The following is a 17502-nucleotide window of genomic DNA, read 5'->3' as shown; positions in this document are numbered from 1 at the left end:
GCCTTATTTTTAGATGAATTAATTTAATGCCTTTTAAGATTTTTTAAGGATCTACGGGAACCCTATTACTTTGAGCCTCATACATCCAGAACTCTCATGCAGGTGCAAAACGTACATGCTAAATAGCTGTTGGCTGTTGTCTTTGTGATATGTTTAGGTAAAACGTATTGGCTAAAACACAGGTGACGAGAGGTGGCGCAACAGTTGGCCTTTGTCGCCACAAGTTCTTTGTTGTCAGTTTGGTGTGTCTGTGCCGAAAGAGAGTATGATAACAGGACTCAATCTCTTTCTGAATTTGGGCTTTTGGAACCTTAGTGCCATCATCTGATAATGTTCCCAAGGTTTTCAAAGCAAAATGGGACAAAGATCAAGTTCAAACCACTTTAACTGTAATGAATTAGAAACTTTATTTATCTATATATTTTTGATAAAGGAAAGGATTGCTCACATAGACCGCTTAAGATCTGTGATGAAATGTTTTAAGACAACTTCAGGGACTCATTTTTAAAGGTATCCTATGCAGAATTTCCCTAAAAACGATGTATAGACTCAATACAGATATAGGGCATTTCAATCATCACTTATGACCCCCTAGACGTGTGTGGTAATGTATTTAGGACGTATCTGGGCACCGCATACAGGTTAGGTCAGGACTTTGTATAAACGTAGCGACCAGGTGCCAGACCATAAGCAGCACGCATCCAAGAGGAAGCTACAATAATCACACAGTGCTGCAAAAACACAAATACAGTGAGGTGAAACACCAAGCTCGGTGAATCTGGGGTTGGCTTTTACTTTCACTTTTGCTGGAAATACTGTTTACAGGGATTAACTGACAGTTTCTGTGTCGTGTACCTTTAAGTGTCTGCATGAAGCTGAGTCAAATGTTCTCTCACCTTATTGGATGCCATCTCGCTGACTGAGTGTCTTGTCTGCAGGGTCTCCAGCTGGTCCAGACACCAGTCCAGCTCTTCCAGAGTTTCCACCGCCAACTTTTGGTAGGGCTCCTCTGAAAGGTCAGAGGTCACACAAACACGTTACAGATCAGTTGTAAGACTGCTATGAAAACATTCATAGACAACTTTCCCGGTTCAAGTCAGAGCTACGTGATATAATGCGCTTAACACCATGTTTGTACATGATGCATCAAAATAAACAGCATAAATCCATTTTCAGAAAAAGTAACATGACAGATTTTGCAGTTTGTCCCATCATACAGGCATATTAACACCAACCTGTAAGACATGTCTTACACATGGGTGGCTGGTTGTTGCTTGATGGCCGCCTGTAACAAGGAACAGGAGGTGTTAGTAGAATAAGAAGAAAACAAGCAGTTAGTCATCCAGTCTGTTTTCTTGTTCTTACTTGTTTGTCACACGATCTTGCAGATGGGTCAGAACAGCAAAGTTACTTCTCACTGTTCGTAGACTGGCAAGAACCTAAAAGGAGAAAAAGAGAGGAGTGAGTATTGGAGGGAATGAATGGGAATGGAAGGCCACATCTGAGACATGTCCCTCGTGGTCTAACACTTGGCCGAACGCTTGGGACAAACTCTAACTGAAATCTACAAAGACAGTGCAAATTACAGGTAAAGATTCTTTTGACCAAATTAGAGCACAAACGACTGAACGGCAGTAGCTCTGGAGGTACACTAGCCTATAAATTTAGTTAGAACGCCAAATCAAACATGGTTAACAACCTGCAGCTTGCGCAAAAATGAAGTGCAATTTGAAATAAGTGCAGGTCAAAACTGTTTTTTACAGTAACTTTTGAGGCAATGATACCTAAATGTGTTACTGCAGTCTTTGGTCTTTGCTCGAGCTCAAGCTTTAAAACTGCACTTAGATGCTTTCTTGTAATATATAGCATTAAAAACACGATGGGTAACATCAAGTTGTACAATAATTGTGATAATATGACGGGTAAGAATTTGTCAGGTAAATTAGTTTGAAGAGGAAACAGACAACTATTCATCACCATTAAAACAGCAATGTCATTATTTTAAAGTCATTCCAAATGATAAGCTAAAGCAAAACAAAAGTAAATTATAGATATCAGTTTGGAAATAAAACATATACACAGATTGTGTTAATAATGAGCAAATGTTGAAGAGCACACACGCACACACACGCGCACACACACACACACATGCACACACGCACACACACAAAGACTCAGAGCAAGCTGTTCAATACAAAGTGTGTGTGTGGGTGTATATCTGTGAAAATTGAACCATCTCTTATTCCTTAAACTGGTGAGTAAGGGCTAGTGTATTACTTAGAATGGAAATACCGCAGTGTACATTAGGATGTGTGTGTTAACTAGTGCTCAATGCTAAAAGACAACACTGCTGCAGACCAAATACAATAGCGAACAGCAGGTAACATTACATGAGAACCCAATTTCTTTGCAACATTAAAACTTCAATGATCGCATTTTTCAGAAATGTAATAAATAAATAAATATTGCCTGTAAAGAAATCTATGGTGCCCTTCTAACGTTGTCAGAGCACGGCTGAAAGGAGTTAATGTCCTAGGATATCACAATAAAATAACTATACATACACAGTAAATCCTTGTGAAAATGGATTAAAAGGAGCACTGATAATCAATATCCTCCATGTAGTTTGTTCTACCTATCAGGCAATCGAATAAACACACAATGGACAGCATTAGGTGCTAAAACAATGTTTTTATGACCCACTTTACATTTACATGGTTTTGAGAGATGTCTTTATTCAGGAGGTGCTGTCAATTATTGTATTCTAGATTAACGGCTGGACTAATGAATCCATCAAATGACAAGTTTTCATCAGAGGAAGATGAATGTGGTTACTGCATACTTCAGCAGCTAGTTCTACAATGAGCTACTTTCAGTCAGGACTCCTCTGAGTTTAAACAATTTTTAGAAACAGTTATAGACAATTTTTCATTCACAAATGAGTTTAAGTATCCATGCAAACAAAACCATTAAAAATAAAAATAAATAAAATAAAAATCCTTTTTTAAAAAATGTATAGTGTAACTGTGCTTTCTAGCATAAACTGTCCTTAACGTCAAACCAAACTACTGACCCCTGTTTGACAGGTTGTCGGTTTCCACCTGTCACCAAATCAATGCTAGCAAACAGCTGGGTTGAGATTCAGTTTTATTCACTTGTCAGATTTAATTTAAGTGGCCAGCACACTTTGGAAATTCCTGGTCTTATAAAACCAGCTACGCAAGAGGCAACTAACCTGTGCAAATGGAGTCACGATCATGTCTTCTCCATGCCTGCAAGAACCACAGACAAACACAAGGAGATATCCAGTGAAAAGGCCATGTGATACAAAAATGCTAACACAAACACACAAACAATGACAACAGGTACTTCAGTTTGTTGTCATCATCTTACTGTGAAGACTGTAAAGGAAGAGTTAAGAGTTCAGTTTCTATAGTTGATCTCAAATATCACACAGGACATAAGGAGAGGAGATTATTTTAGTTATACAAAGATTTCTTAGAGGCAAAGATGCAGATCAGTTAACCCTCATGTCCAGAGAACCACTGCTTCAAGTTTCAATAAGACTGTAGTACAGCGGGAAAAACAAGAGGTGAGAGAGGAGGAAGACAATAGGACAAAGACTCGTCACTAGCAGGGGAGTATGTCTCGATACTGCATCTACCCCTTGAAGTTTAACTTAACCAGTCACAATAACCTGCACTGAGTGATGTTTTTAGGAATAAATGACTGAAAAGATCATTTGTAGCTTAATGTTTTAATTCTTATTAAATTTGCCAAGTAAGCCCAGACAAGCTGAGTACCTGCTGCTACCTACCAAATGGATACAGATTATTAGTAACACTGTTGATGGATTTGGTGGAGCTAAAAGGCAATTGCATATTATAATTACTGTCACTGGACGACCAGAAACTTGTCTCCAATGGGATGATAACGCAGGCAAATATTTGCTAATAAGTTAACCATGATAACTTTACAACCAGATTTCAGACCTGTGTTTCTTTGAGGGTTTAAAATCAATTGATGCAGATTTAATGCTGCTCTTATGCCTCAGAGATATATATTTGTATAACTAGCACTGTGTGCAGGTGAGGAGCTGTGTTAGTGCAACGGGTGCTGGGAAAACAACTTTTGGCCAACATTTGAAGAGGTAGAGCTTTCTGAGAGTTTAGGGTCTCAACATGCACCTCATAACCATTCAGAGTTTAAGGTAAATCCATGCTGCCAGTGAAAAGTACAGTATCAGAGTCAGCCTGTCCAGCAAACATTTTGACTTTGAATAACTACAGCACTGATATTCAACTTATGACCCGCAGGCCAAACCTGGCCCCCCAAAAGGCTGCCGCGTGGCCCCCAAACCATTTCCTAATTTACAATTTTTTTTTTTTTTCACACTGGGAATTGTTTTTGTACTTTCAGTATACATATGTTGCCATAGTGCATAAAACAGCTTTAAATAAAGTTTGTTTATCAAAAAGTGCCTGTGGAGAATCCCCCAAACCCCCCATAAGAGGTCCTAGCTAAGCACCCAATGTCCTAAAATCCTAGAAATGTCCTAAAATCATAGAAACATCCTCAAATCTTAGAAATGTGCAAATATCCAATATATAATATTCTTAATCTGTCCTAAAGTCCTAGAAACATAATAAAATCCAAGGATTTCAAGGATTTTAGGACGTTCCTAAAATCCTTGAAATTTCCTGAAATCTTAGAAACATCCTACAGTGCTAGAAAAATGTCCTAAAATCCTAGAAACATGTATGGGGCTGCTGCGTCTGGCCCCTGGCCTCCGTCATTTTGCAGAAGTGGTCCCCAACCAAAGCATGTTGAAGTATAGATATGACAGCCTGTGCTCACTGTTTTTCACTGTTTTATGAAATCAAAGCTCTGATTAAATTGGCGAATGTTCGTACTTGTGATACCAGATCACCATCTGTCAAATGCTTGCTGGAACTGTTTCACAAACTTTGCAGGGGTGATCATTTTGGAGTTGAGCATCCAAGATATGCTATTCAGGATGTGGTCAGGAAAAGTTGACGTATAAGTGGGGTAATGGGGGTGGGGGTGGGTATGGTGGAGGGGCGAGGGGTGATAGGTTTGACTCATGACAGCATGGCACAGCCCAAAGAGATGAACAGCAAAATCACAGTAGTTTTCACACTTTGTCTCACCGAGGTAGCCAATTGACTTCCCAATGCTTCAATCCCTCCTCCCTTCAAAACAAAGGAGCGACAGCTATTGGTGGTCGAGGCCCCATTTACACTCTGGCTTCAAAGACACTGCTAGCTGCGCAGAGAAATCTTAAGCTGTATAAACAAGCAGAAACTGGATGAAAAACTACCTTTGAGCCAAGATTATAGATTTAACCAACTAAACTTTATTGCTATTTATGCTGAAAAACCTGAGCTCTGCTACCAAAAGCCTCTTTAAAGCCAGGTGCCAAAAATGCACTTTTTAGAGTGTAAATAGGACATGAATAAATACAGACAATAAATTACAGTTTTTTCAAAGTAACTCCACTGTAACATTAGTTAAACAGCCCATGTGATCTGATGCTATATACTGTATATTGTATGTGCAGATCAAATGAAGGCATGAAATGCAAAATCTGTTTCTCTCCTAAAAGAGAGAGTCACACTAGAGAGCTTCAGAATTTACTACATGTATCCCAGTGACAGTGATAAAAGCAATGTAATAATGTATTTTTCTTGATTATACGACTTTTGTATTTATTATCATTATGAGATTCCTTATAAGCTCCTACGGGTTTCTTAATTTCACCTGTACTACCTTGTATTCTTTTGTTGTTGTATTTCTCTTGTTTTGTTCAGTGCAAATACATTTTAAATCTATTTAATCATATACGTATTGATATCAATGTTTCATTTTAGTAAGGCATACCACTACTGAGTGATTTTGGAAACTCTGAAATCAAGTGATTTGTTGGTATCCAGCAACTAGTCTGGACCTGGATGAAAAAAAATAATAACCTTACACACAGACACATCATTAAACATTTATATGTCATTGTCATATTAATAAGCTCTTTCATGCCTTCAATCATCAGCTGCTTTCGGAAAGTTTGTGGTTGTTTCTTCTGGAAGAACAGCGGCCAGTCATTTTTTTGTGCAGCTAAGCAAACCAGTATATTTCCCTCTTAATCAGCAGCCCCACATTGTAAAACAACACAAAGCACAGGCTAAAGACCCGTTTATTGCTTTTAAAATGATACAGAGAGCATCTTTAAAATACTCACAGGTCGCTGGCAGTGGACGAGTTGCGGGACATAGTTTTGGGTGAAAGGTCGAAGTCTGAGTCGGAGCGGTAGAGGAAGGACTCGCGTCGCTGACTGTGGGGGAAGTTGGCCTGAAGGACCAGACCAGAACCCGGGCTCGTCTGAGAGTCCAGTGGACTGCGACCCACCGAGAGGCCATTCTCCACATCAAAACTACAGAGAGGGAAACAGAGAAGAAATACATGAATACTAATGTTATAGTTTCCACCTATTTATTAGGCTGCTATAATTATTCCTTTAATTTCATTATTTTGGCTGATCTTTGATCAGGTTACCTGCTGATAGCACGTACTTATTTTTACAGAACAAAATAATTCTACTATTACTACTATTGCTTATTTTAGTGGTATTAATACTATGCTTTAAAATCTTGCATTGTCAAGGCATGCTATTTGTAAAAGTACTTTGTAAATTGTAAGACTTTAGCCAAAATGCATGTACTAAGCATACAACTGGAAAAATCATACTGATAGAAACTATGACCATGCTACATGACACCCAAATAATCTGATACTGATATGAAGCAGCTCCTGCCGCTGCTGACCATGGACACATGTGGAGACAGAAAGGACAAAGCTAAGATAAGGATAAGACAAGGCAGTAATAAAGCCTCTGCAGAGTGACTGGAGCAGAAGACACAGAAGGCTGCGTGTCCAAATTTTTTAATACACTGCAGCATGTTTCTAATTCTTACAACAAAACAATGACAATAACAACAGTTGAAATTATAAAGGGACACAAGAGCAGGATGTGTGTGAATATTAATCTGACAGTGTGAAAAAATCCTCAAAATAGCAAGTAGGCACTGAAAGCCGTGTCTGCTTGCTATAAAAAGGACAAAAAGGTTAGATTCAAATTTTCCACCCCGATTGCGAGCGTCTTTTTAAACAGGTGACCTTGTGATTACTCACTTTTCGCAAACACACACTCACACACACATTTTTCCCTGCGCTATTGCTGCATGACGTCAACACTGACTTCATGCATGGTGCATCAGTAGAGCTGCTTACCCATAACCCCCCCCCCCCCCCCCCCCTATCACCCCATCACAGCCACCACATTGAAAGGCACCCCTGTTACTGCACAAAGTTCTTTAACGTCAGCATCATTTTATTAAATCTGGATTTTATTGGCACTATCAAAATAAAATGTATTTCCATAAATCTGCCCTTCTTAACCAGCTGGATGCTGCATCACAGCTCGACTCTGCCCTGATTTAATACCTTTGAAGTCCTTCCAATCAAGATGAGGTCAGTGATCTGAATTTGAGGGTATTACAAACATCCACTCGACAAATTCACATTTAATCAGCATTTCCTTTGAATCAAACTAGTGAGACAACCGCAAAAGAGCAAAAAGCTAAAATACTGAAAGATGAACGAGGAGGTATGGAGCAGACCTTCACTTTGAGTTTTTGACTGAACACAGATTTTTTTTCAGAATTTTCTTTGCATTTTTTCAGCCTCACCATGGTTCACATTTTCCCAGAGAAGCTGTGCCTTGTTTTGGGACACACCAACTCGACTAATGCACTCTTTTTCAAAAAGCCTGAAACCAGTGACCATTTGGTTACAACATCCACTTCATCACTGACCAGAATCATATCACAAAAATGTTTTCTATGTTATTAAATTAAAAGAATGTTTAGATTTTAAAGCACTATTATGTGGATACTTGAGTGCTAATTTAAAAGTATTTGTGCCTATTTTTAACAGTTAGATCCACTGTTAACCGTTATAACTCCCCCCCTCCTTTCCTGGTCATGACAATAGAAAACAGAGCACCAACAGAGCACTGGAAGGTTGTTTCTGTTTCTATTTTTAGCTCAGCCTGCTCCAGCAATAGCAGTGCCTGATAAATGAAAGATGGCTATTATGCAATCGATGCTGAATGAAAGACCCAATTCACAGAAGCAGAGAGAGAGACAGACAGGAGGAGGAGGAGGGCAAGGGGGGAAGTGATCAGGAAGGCTGTATCCAGCACAGTGATGTGGCTCTGTATCTCACACCTGATTGGTGTGGCACAGCGGAGAGGAGGAGCAGAGCTGGAGCAGGGCTTACCTCAATGATAACACCCCCACCCCACCACTCCACTACACCTCACCCAACCTATTTTACACCCCCAACCTGGCTCAGTGTAGTCGGCTGTGACGAGGCTCCATCAGAGGAGACCAGTGACGTCAGAAACTATAAATAGATCTGCCTGTCATAAAAGAGGGGAGCTGGGAGACTTGTGACGGAGGCTACGCAGATACCCCCCGCCCCAGGCAGATGATTTCTCCCCTTCTCATGAATACATATATGAATTATTTTCTTTGTCATTTTGTATTGGCTGAGAGCTTCTAGATGACTTTGAGTGCACATACAGACCATAGTATTCTCTCTTCTATTCTTAAGCGCGAGATTTTCATTTTAATCTTTTACTCAGACGAATCTCTGAGTGAGCAGGTAGGATGCTGAAAAATGTTCCTCAAGGACACTGCACAAAGATGTAACATAGTCAGATGGTCTCTACTGGTACTGAGTTATGTCCTTGAGGCAGTAATTCAGCTGTGAATTTAAATTGTTTTGTTGATCAGTTATGTCTGTAGTTTTTACATTTTCCTAAGTAATATTTACGCTCATTATTTTCTTGTGTTAGAAAGACTGTTTAGACCACGATGGGACAATAAATCTTTCCACTGAAACACAGACTTGTACATTTTGGTGTTAACAGCTGACAGTGTCCTACCACCTCTATTCAGTCCGATCTCTTACCAGCTTTAAATGAAGAATTAACCCATAAAATATATTAGCAAACAATTAATTTAGGATTTTCAAGTCATAGTTTTCATCCGTCACTGACACCGAGATGGTACTGATATTCACAGTACACTAACTCAATATATTGGATATGCCTTGTTCTTTAAGGCAATGCAAATTTATTTATATAGCATATTTCATAGTCAAAGGCAAAAAAAGAAAGTGTTTGGCAGATTAATTAATTCAAAATTCACAAATAACAAAGTATGCCCCAAGGGGCTAAGACTCATAGAAAAGTAATCTCTCTAAATCATCAGTTACTTAATACATATGCAACAGTGTATTTTTCTGCAGGGACTCTGCCCTCTACCTGTAAGTTCTTATTTTCCTCTTATTTTGCTGTGTTTGTGGGCACCGCACCCAGGCAAGGTCAGGACTTTTTAAAGGTGGTGCCAGACAGCCTACGATATACTGTAGCTCTTATAAACATCTATGAGAAAGCTACAAAAACTGAGGACACAGCACTACAATTATGCAAATGAATCTGGGGTTGGTTTTCACTTTCACAGATGAAAGTGTTAACTGACAGTTCCTACATAGTAAACCTTTAAGGCTGTAACAATGAATTCACTGCAAAACTGATAACTTAGCACAAATTTGCTAAAAGTAATGCAACTGATGGCAGTGAGAAAAGCAGATTAAAAATGATAATATATTGCATTAGGAATGTCAACCAAATGTGATTTTTCTTTCTTTCTAAAATATTTTTGGCAGCGTAAGGTTTTCACAGATTCATTATCACCACTGGGCTTTTCAGGAGCTGCAGTTAACCAGAGTCTGCTGTCTGCTGTTTGTCAATGTCATTCACTCGCATTTAAAAGTAGCAAAATGGGCTTCTAATAGGGAGACAGCTCCCACTACTGAGGAAAATATGGTACTGCAATGTCTCTTAAACAAGGCTTCTGTGTCTCTTTTTTAACATTCATATTGATATTTTGTTTGGAATTTTTATTTCCAGTACAGTAGGGCTGAAACAAGCTTAACATACATTCAGTTTTTTTTCTGTGAAAAGATCCATTGGTGCTGATTTATTTTCTCATCACAAGAAATTTAAAGTGGTCTTGGAAAGAGAAAGAATGATATTACGTCTTACATCAGGTGATATTTGGTTCTGCTGTAGGAGGGAAAAAGAACAATTGTGAAGGATATTTACAAAAACAGCTAGAAAGGACAAAAGTTCTTCCAAAACCAAGGCAACAAGTAAATTAACAGACATGTTCCAAAAATCAGCTAAAAAATACTGGAAAGTTAGAAGAAAAGAAAAGAGAGAGAGAGAAAATTACTGGAAAAAAGCACACAAATAAATAAATAAAGATAAAAAGATAAAAATGCATACATTTTTGTTCTGTAACATAATTTTAATTATGATTAAGATAATCTAAAAAAAATCTATTAACCCTCTCACTCCCCGTCTCTTTTTCTATACCTTATTTTCAGTTTTTTTTTCTTGTCACCTTCAACTAATTTCTTGGAAAGTGTGGGACAATTCTTGACAAGTTGGTCATTGCGTTTTTCCCATTTTTGAAATAATTCAAACCAATTTGATCAGGTTTCAAAAGGTAAAATAGCTTGTGAAAGGTATCTGAATGCAGCACAAGAAATCAGATGTCTATCTAGGTGTCAAAGGGTTAAAGCCACTACTACACGACTAGACAACTGCTTCTGCAGCTGGGTAAGACAGGCATTCTCCCTTAAAACAGACAGACGATAGAGATAAACAGTCAGGCAGACTGGCGTCTTGTTCATTTGCAGCACACAAAAATTTGACCTTGCTCTGTCTCCTGCCTACAGCATTGTTCTCCTATTCTCTGACGTAAATGATGGCTCCCTTTTCTCTCTTTAACTCTGTTTTACTTAACTTTTCTCACACACACACACACACACACACACACTTTAACACTCACATCCGAACCCCTGCTTTTGTTCCCAGGATGTTAAGTTTGTGTCTCATTGACATATCAAAGAGGGGGAAACGTGAAACCAAATGGAAAAGACTTAAGTTTAAAAGTGTTACCCAAAACAATTCCCTTTTATTATCACTCAGTAGGATTTATGTTTGCTGCATTAACTCTGCAGGAAACTGAATAATCAGATGGAATTAGGATTACAGTTTGGAGCAGAAACAATTTATGGATTTACTGATTAGTCAGTCAAAAGAAAAAGACTAACCAACTATTCTGATTATTAGTTTGAAGTCATTTTCAAGAAAAAGTGCCAAAAATTTGCTACTTTGAGTATTTGCCTGGGCGGCGCGAGAGCATGACACTGACGGTGAAAGCATGTGTCACACGCCAGGAGTGTAAGAGCTGGCAACCCTGCAAGTAACTTGGTCAAATATTCACTCGTGGTGATCACATTGGCAGCGCTGTGGCTGCAAAGCTTCTGCAGGGCTGCCTGCTGCTATGAGTTCTGTATTTCCACATTAAGCACAAAACCCTCATTTATGAAGTGGTGAAAGCTCCTGCATTCTCCACAGCACAGTCCTGCATATTTTCAAAATAAAATGCCTTGCGTAAACTACGAATGGGATTCTTTCAACAGAGACTTGTCAGAAGACTTTTATTTTGAACGGGAAGCAGAGAAGTTTCAGTGAAACAGACAGCTTTGAATTTCCTCATCTCTGTGACAGAGAGACTTTTACACTGAAGTAAAAGGTGCTATAGAGTCAATATATTCATCAAAACACCATTTTCACAGTCTATTTCTGCTGACAACCATGGGCGGCACACGGAGAAAATCGGCGAGCCACCGTTTCTCTAGATGTGCTGCGGCTGACAGGCAGCTGAGAGACGCCAGAGCACTGCTGGATCGGCCCCATGGATCTGCCTAATAATACAATACCTGATCCAGCAATGTTGTCAAAATCTGGATCCAATTTGAATATTAGATTGGTGCATCCCTGGTTAGATAGTCACCTCTGGCTTCAGAAAGTTGTGATTAAAAAAAAGTCTTATTTTCATCATACCAAAGAGCTGAGTTTTTGCAGCTTTATTTATTTTTTTGGATACCCCTCACTAACAGGGTAGAAACTACTCTTCCTGGAGCCCACACAAATAAACCTTACAAGTAAAACAAATGTATCATTTAAAATCCCAGGCAAAAAAGGATTAAAAAACAAGAAAAAAGTAAACTGTGCTGTACTGTATTAGTTACAGCTGAGATGATTGTTTTCACCAACGATTGGTTACAAATCCGCTTTATCTTACTTTTACATCAAATTAATTTAAGGGATAAACAGATAACAGATAAACAGTGTTACAGCTACAGACACAATGTTCTAAAAATGTCACTATAATAAAGTTGCTGAAACAAAGAACTGCCTTGATGTCACACAGAGTATCTGAGTTACAGCCACTTTGATGTTTGGCCATGCCTTGAGCCAACATTTTCATCCCAGACCGACTTTATATCATCCTCATAAAGCCTTTTCTTAGGATTAGCTTCTGCAAGTGTACCAAAATGTTTAAAACCCTCAAAGTACAACCAGTTCCCGTTGTTGTCCATGAATACATGTTTTTCATGTGCTCATGGGAACCAGGGCCGGGGGATTTAAGGAACTAGCTTTTTCTGATCTGGGATGACACAGACACAGGGTCAAAGGTCAACCCACACACATATATACATGCTTTCCCCTGTTTTCTTTCCTCATAGCGTGGGAATTGGCTGAGGGGCCTAAAGCGTCACACCAGGAAGAAGGCAAGAGGTGAGGAGGAGTAGAGCAAAACAGGACAGGGAAAACTGTGTGTGTGTGTGTGTGTGTGTGTGTGTGTGTGCGTGCGTGCGTGCGTGCGTGTGTGTGTGTGTATGAGACAGGGAGAGAGATTGGGAGAGTAAAAGAAAATCTCTAAAATGTACTAATGATTTTTCATAATTTGAAAAGAAAAAAAGAGCAGTTTGAGAGGAACTTGTCGGAAGGGCAGTGTGTGGTTTTTTTGTGTTTGTGTGTGTGTGAGAGAGAGAGAGAGAGTTCAGGAAGTAACAAGAGTTTGTTTGCTTTACACCTCAAACCTATTGTATATTTGATCAGAAAAACTGCATAAAAACAACCCAGCTCCCCCTCACCCAGCCCCTTGCCTAACAGATCTTTCCTTTCGCTGTCACTGTGTGGGGTTTGGACACTCTGTATGTTTGTTTTTGCGTGTGTTTATATATTCATGATGACAGCACACAGAGAGGAGATGCTGGGCAAAAGGGCAGGAGAAGAACAAGCAGGGAAAATTGTTTATGCAGACCCAGATCTGTACATATTAAAGCAATGAAAGAAAAGAGCAGCACACCTGCTTCTAGGGTTACAGGAGCATGCCAGTTACAAGGTATACCATGGTATGACAATTGATCATACATCCATGTATATAGGATATTCAATAGAAATGCCACTGTACGGAGAATCTCCCTTTTATTTTAGCAATTGAATAAAATGGATCCTTGTTGTTCAACAATTTTAATTGTTGATAATTGTTGACCAGGGCCTTACACTTCTAAGTTTCAGTGAGAAAATAAAATGAAAAAATAAAAGCTTTTTTTTTCAATGCAATGCATTAAAGACTATATGCATTGTGAATTCTCATGGAGAATCAACTCACAGCTTTTGAATTCAGCATCCACTGTTGTAACAGCTGGTCGCTGTTGTTGAGACAAGCAATTTGGTACATGTGTTATATCTCAGTTGAGTCATTTGATTTATTTAACACTAGTTTGACTGTAGTCTTACTGTACATCAGTCTACTGCAGAGAGAAGGGAACATTTTATAACATGCAAAGATCATGAAATATTACTCTTCTTTGAGAGTGCCACACCTCCATGAAGAACCAATTGCTCTTTCCATCCACCTGACCAGCGGCTGCGGATCGTTGTCCAAAGAGAGCATATACTCTGTGTCCAACATCAACATCTGATCTCAGAGCAGCTCATGTCTCTCTAAATTTAGCCAAGGGGAGGAGAAGGTTGCAGCGAGTCAAGCCAGCTGCTGTGTTATTATTTTTCTGTGTGACCTTTGACCTACAGGCAGAGGAATGACTCCTGCCTTTGAAAACAACATCAACGACAACAACGACATTTTTTTTAACTGCCACCAAAAGAGAGACAGGAATAAAGAAGGTGCGCTAAAAATGGCTGGAGGCTAAATGTTTATAGATCAATATCAGATACTGTGTGCAACTCTGTACATAATTATCATGACTTACTGAAGATTGTAAAAGTTGCAACCTTTGTGTGTCTGCTGTATTTGTGTCACCACAGTATGCCTGCAACTAATGTGGTTGTGCATCTATTTGCCAAGTGTTAAGTGTCTCTGCACTAGTTGTTACCTTATCTGTATATGCTTTCACAGTTTTTGGGCTGATGCTACAGCTATAAGACTGGGAGTGTTTTGTTACCATAATGTGCATTCTTCACTTCCACTTCAGGTAGACTTACTGATAACCTGGAGCACAGGCATTAACTTTCTGTTTTTAATTACACATGTACTGTAACCAGGATGAAGTACAAAAACAAAAACAACCACAGAGAGACACAAAATGACAAAAAAAAAAACAACAGAATTACCCCAAAGAGACACAAAACATCAGCAAGGAGCCACACAACCACAAAATGATGCACAATGACTACAAAGAGATGCAAAAGTACCACAAGATAAGAGAAAGAGAGAGACAGACACAAATTACTCCAAAGAGACACAAAATGTGCAACAAGGGCACAAAATTATCCCTGAGACCTAAATGGCTACAAAAGACACAAAACAACCACAAAGAGACACTAAATTACTAAAGAAAAAGGTAATAAGTTACTTCAAAGAGGCACAAAACATCCACAAGAAGACACAAAAGCGCAATAAAAAGCACCACAAAGTCTATGTGTCTTGACCCTAGGAGAGGTGGTGCAGCCCTTAGCATATCTGTGCCAAGAGTCCTACTGTCTCTTAATCCACCCAATGCTGTAGGTACAGAGTAGATAGATCGAATAAAACCTAAAAACGAACATATGTTTCTGAAGTTAGATTGTTTTATCCAGGGATCATTGTCAGAATATTATCTTTTCTCTTGTGTTGGGACTTTGGAGTTTGGAGTTTGGCCAGAGCAGGCAGTGATTTGTTGTTTGGTCAAATACACATCCACACGGCAGTTGTTTGCTGTCATAGGTTTTTGAAAAGATGATGGTCTGCCTACACAGTTACGAAAACAATGGTGGCCTTTTCAGTAGACTGTCCCTTTAAATATAAATGTGACCAGGGGAGTGCTCAAGTGGTTAAATTTTTGTAGTGCAGGGCACCTCAAAGGTTGATTCACTCCTCCAGATGAGTATTGATTGTGGAGTCTATGTGCAGTGATTAGCTCTGTCCCTCCAGCCAGGAAGAAATCCATACAGTGGCTGATGAGCATTAACATCAATAGAAACTGGTTAGGAGAGTAACACACTGGGCCAGAACCACCCGGAACCACACACACAAATACACACACGCACACAGACAGTGTGTGATTACAGCCCCAGCAGTAGAGATCTGGACTGGGCTCCAGCATCGATCTGAAAATCGAACAACCTTACATCACACTGGTGCGCAACTGGACAGGCTAGTTCAGGGCACGAACACACACACAAACACACACTGTCTTTGCCCAGCAACAGGCCATGCCGAGTGCTCCTCTAATCATGTTCATACGACGCTAATTGGCGCCTTTCGGTGTACAGTGATTGAGTCCGGCGGTAAGACTGGAGTGTGCCACTTCCTCCTCTAATAAGCCGTGGGCAAAGCAGCAGCCAGTCACATCGCTGATCAAGATGGAGACAACAGGGGGAGTGTGTTTTCTTCAAGTCTTTCTGACTTTTTATCTTAATTGTTTTTAGGTGCCAACGTCATGTAAAGCACTCAGAATCTTACATATTGATAGTCAATAACAAGTTGAGTTCCACACAGTGAGGCTTACAAATAAGTGCTGATACCGGATCAGTGCTCGATACTTAGCAGAGCTGATGTAACAGAATTGGCACAAGAAGAGAAAAAGTTGGATGCATTCTTATTTCACATATAATATTAACCCTTTCAACCCTGAGCAAATTCTTTCAAAAACATGGGAAACGTCCAGAAAGAAAGGAAGAAAGCTTGGGAAATACTATAATTAAAATGATCATATGTGTATCAATTACATGTATACATTATGTTACAGTATTATAATTTTTTTTTTCATTGTTTGTACTTAAAAAACAACAACTAATTTCTTGCTAATTTTTGGGTCATTTCTTCTTTTGTTGCTCATTGCCTTATTCTCATTTAAGCCAATTTGCTCAGGTGTGAAAGGGTTAATTAAACAAATTGTATATTTTTTAGCATAAATACCCCACTGTGAGTTTTAGATATACACACTAAACACTAGATAATATCTGATTGACTTGCAAACTTATTGATACTCATAATAGCCTTTATTTTTCAATTACTGTGTACCATCTAACAAACTGCAACTACCAGAGCTTCAACATGACCCTGAGTCAGTGTCCATGTATTATATAGCATAAACTGATGACAGCATCTATGAAGCACTCACACACAAATATCACTGCAGTCTCTAACAAAATAAAGTCACCTCTAACCCCTTAGGCCATTCCCTACCTGGCATCCCGCTACGTAGGCAGAGCCCTGAGGTCTGTGCAGGTGATCAAGTTCACCTGTGACAAACTGCGCAGGAACAGGCTGCATGTGGAGACCTTTGCTCATTCGTTTGGATTTAAGTAAAAGTCCATCAACCACACAATTGTCTAATCCTGCAACAAAATAATGTAACAGAGCCTCTTTGTGCAGTTCATCTGTCCCTGAGTTGATCATGATTCCTGGAGTCACAGAGATGTCAGGATAACACTCAGTCCACTTTTCTAGAAGTGATATTCGACACAAGCACACACAGTCACACAAACACAGTCACGCTCGTCTGCTGACGTCAGTTGTGGTTTCATGGCTGTCACTGCAATGCCGATCGACCAGCTCTCAGGCCTGCAATTATCCCCAGCCCAACGCTCTGCTCACTGCAGTTATGTTTTTCCACCAAATATGAGACTTCAAAACAAAGGATGCTATGAAACATGCTAAAAAGATACAAGCCGGAAACCAGCTGGCTGAGCTTGTGGATGCAGTGGGATTTCTGTTAAGGCGTGTTTGTTGTAGGAACACAGAGGAGTGACTCCAGAGTCTCGGAGCAGAGGCGTCCTGCGGTTCAGTGGGTTGAGGTGTCAGCCATGAATTGCGTGAACGATTTGGGATCAAGTCCAGTGAACAGCCACCGCCACGTCAATATTTCCTGTCAGTCCTCGGACTATATCAGCTGAATATATGAGCTGGGTATGAACTTTTCAATGGGGATGATGGATCTTTGTAAAGAGATGTATATGTGATAAAGACCTGAAGATCTCTGCTGTTAAAC

The 17502-nt window shown here is 39.5% G+C and overlaps 1 protein-coding gene across 5 annotated transcripts in view; it reads right to left on the bottom strand.

Annotated features, from left to right (window-relative positions):
• The window catches only part of LOC121965149 (cAMP-specific 3',5'-cyclic phosphodiesterase 4D-like), a 118115-nt gene that overhangs the window by 18365 nt on the left and 82248 nt on the right, over positions 1-17502 (bottom strand). For all 5 annotated transcript variants that reach the window (XM_042515318.1, XM_042515324.1, XM_042515312.1 and 2 more), the window contains 5 exons: positions 6257-6448; positions 3236-3272; positions 1366-1439; positions 1236-1285; positions 897-1009 (listed from right to left, as the gene is read on the bottom strand). In XM_042515318.1, coding sequence (XP_042371252.1) covers positions 897-1009; positions 1236-1285; positions 1366-1439; positions 3236-3272; positions 6257-6448 — 466 coding nt within the window. The remainder of the gene's footprint in view (positions 1-896; positions 1010-1235; positions 1286-1365; positions 1440-3235; positions 3273-6256; positions 6449-17502) is intronic.

Source organism: Plectropomus leopardus, chromosome 3 (assembly GCF_008729295.1).
Source record: "Plectropomus leopardus isolate mb chromosome 3, YSFRI_Pleo_2.0, whole genome shotgun sequence".
NCBI lineage: Eukaryota > Metazoa > Chordata > Actinopteri > Perciformes > Serranidae > Plectropomus > Plectropomus leopardus.
This window is presented reverse-complemented; position numbering and strand designations above follow the sequence as displayed.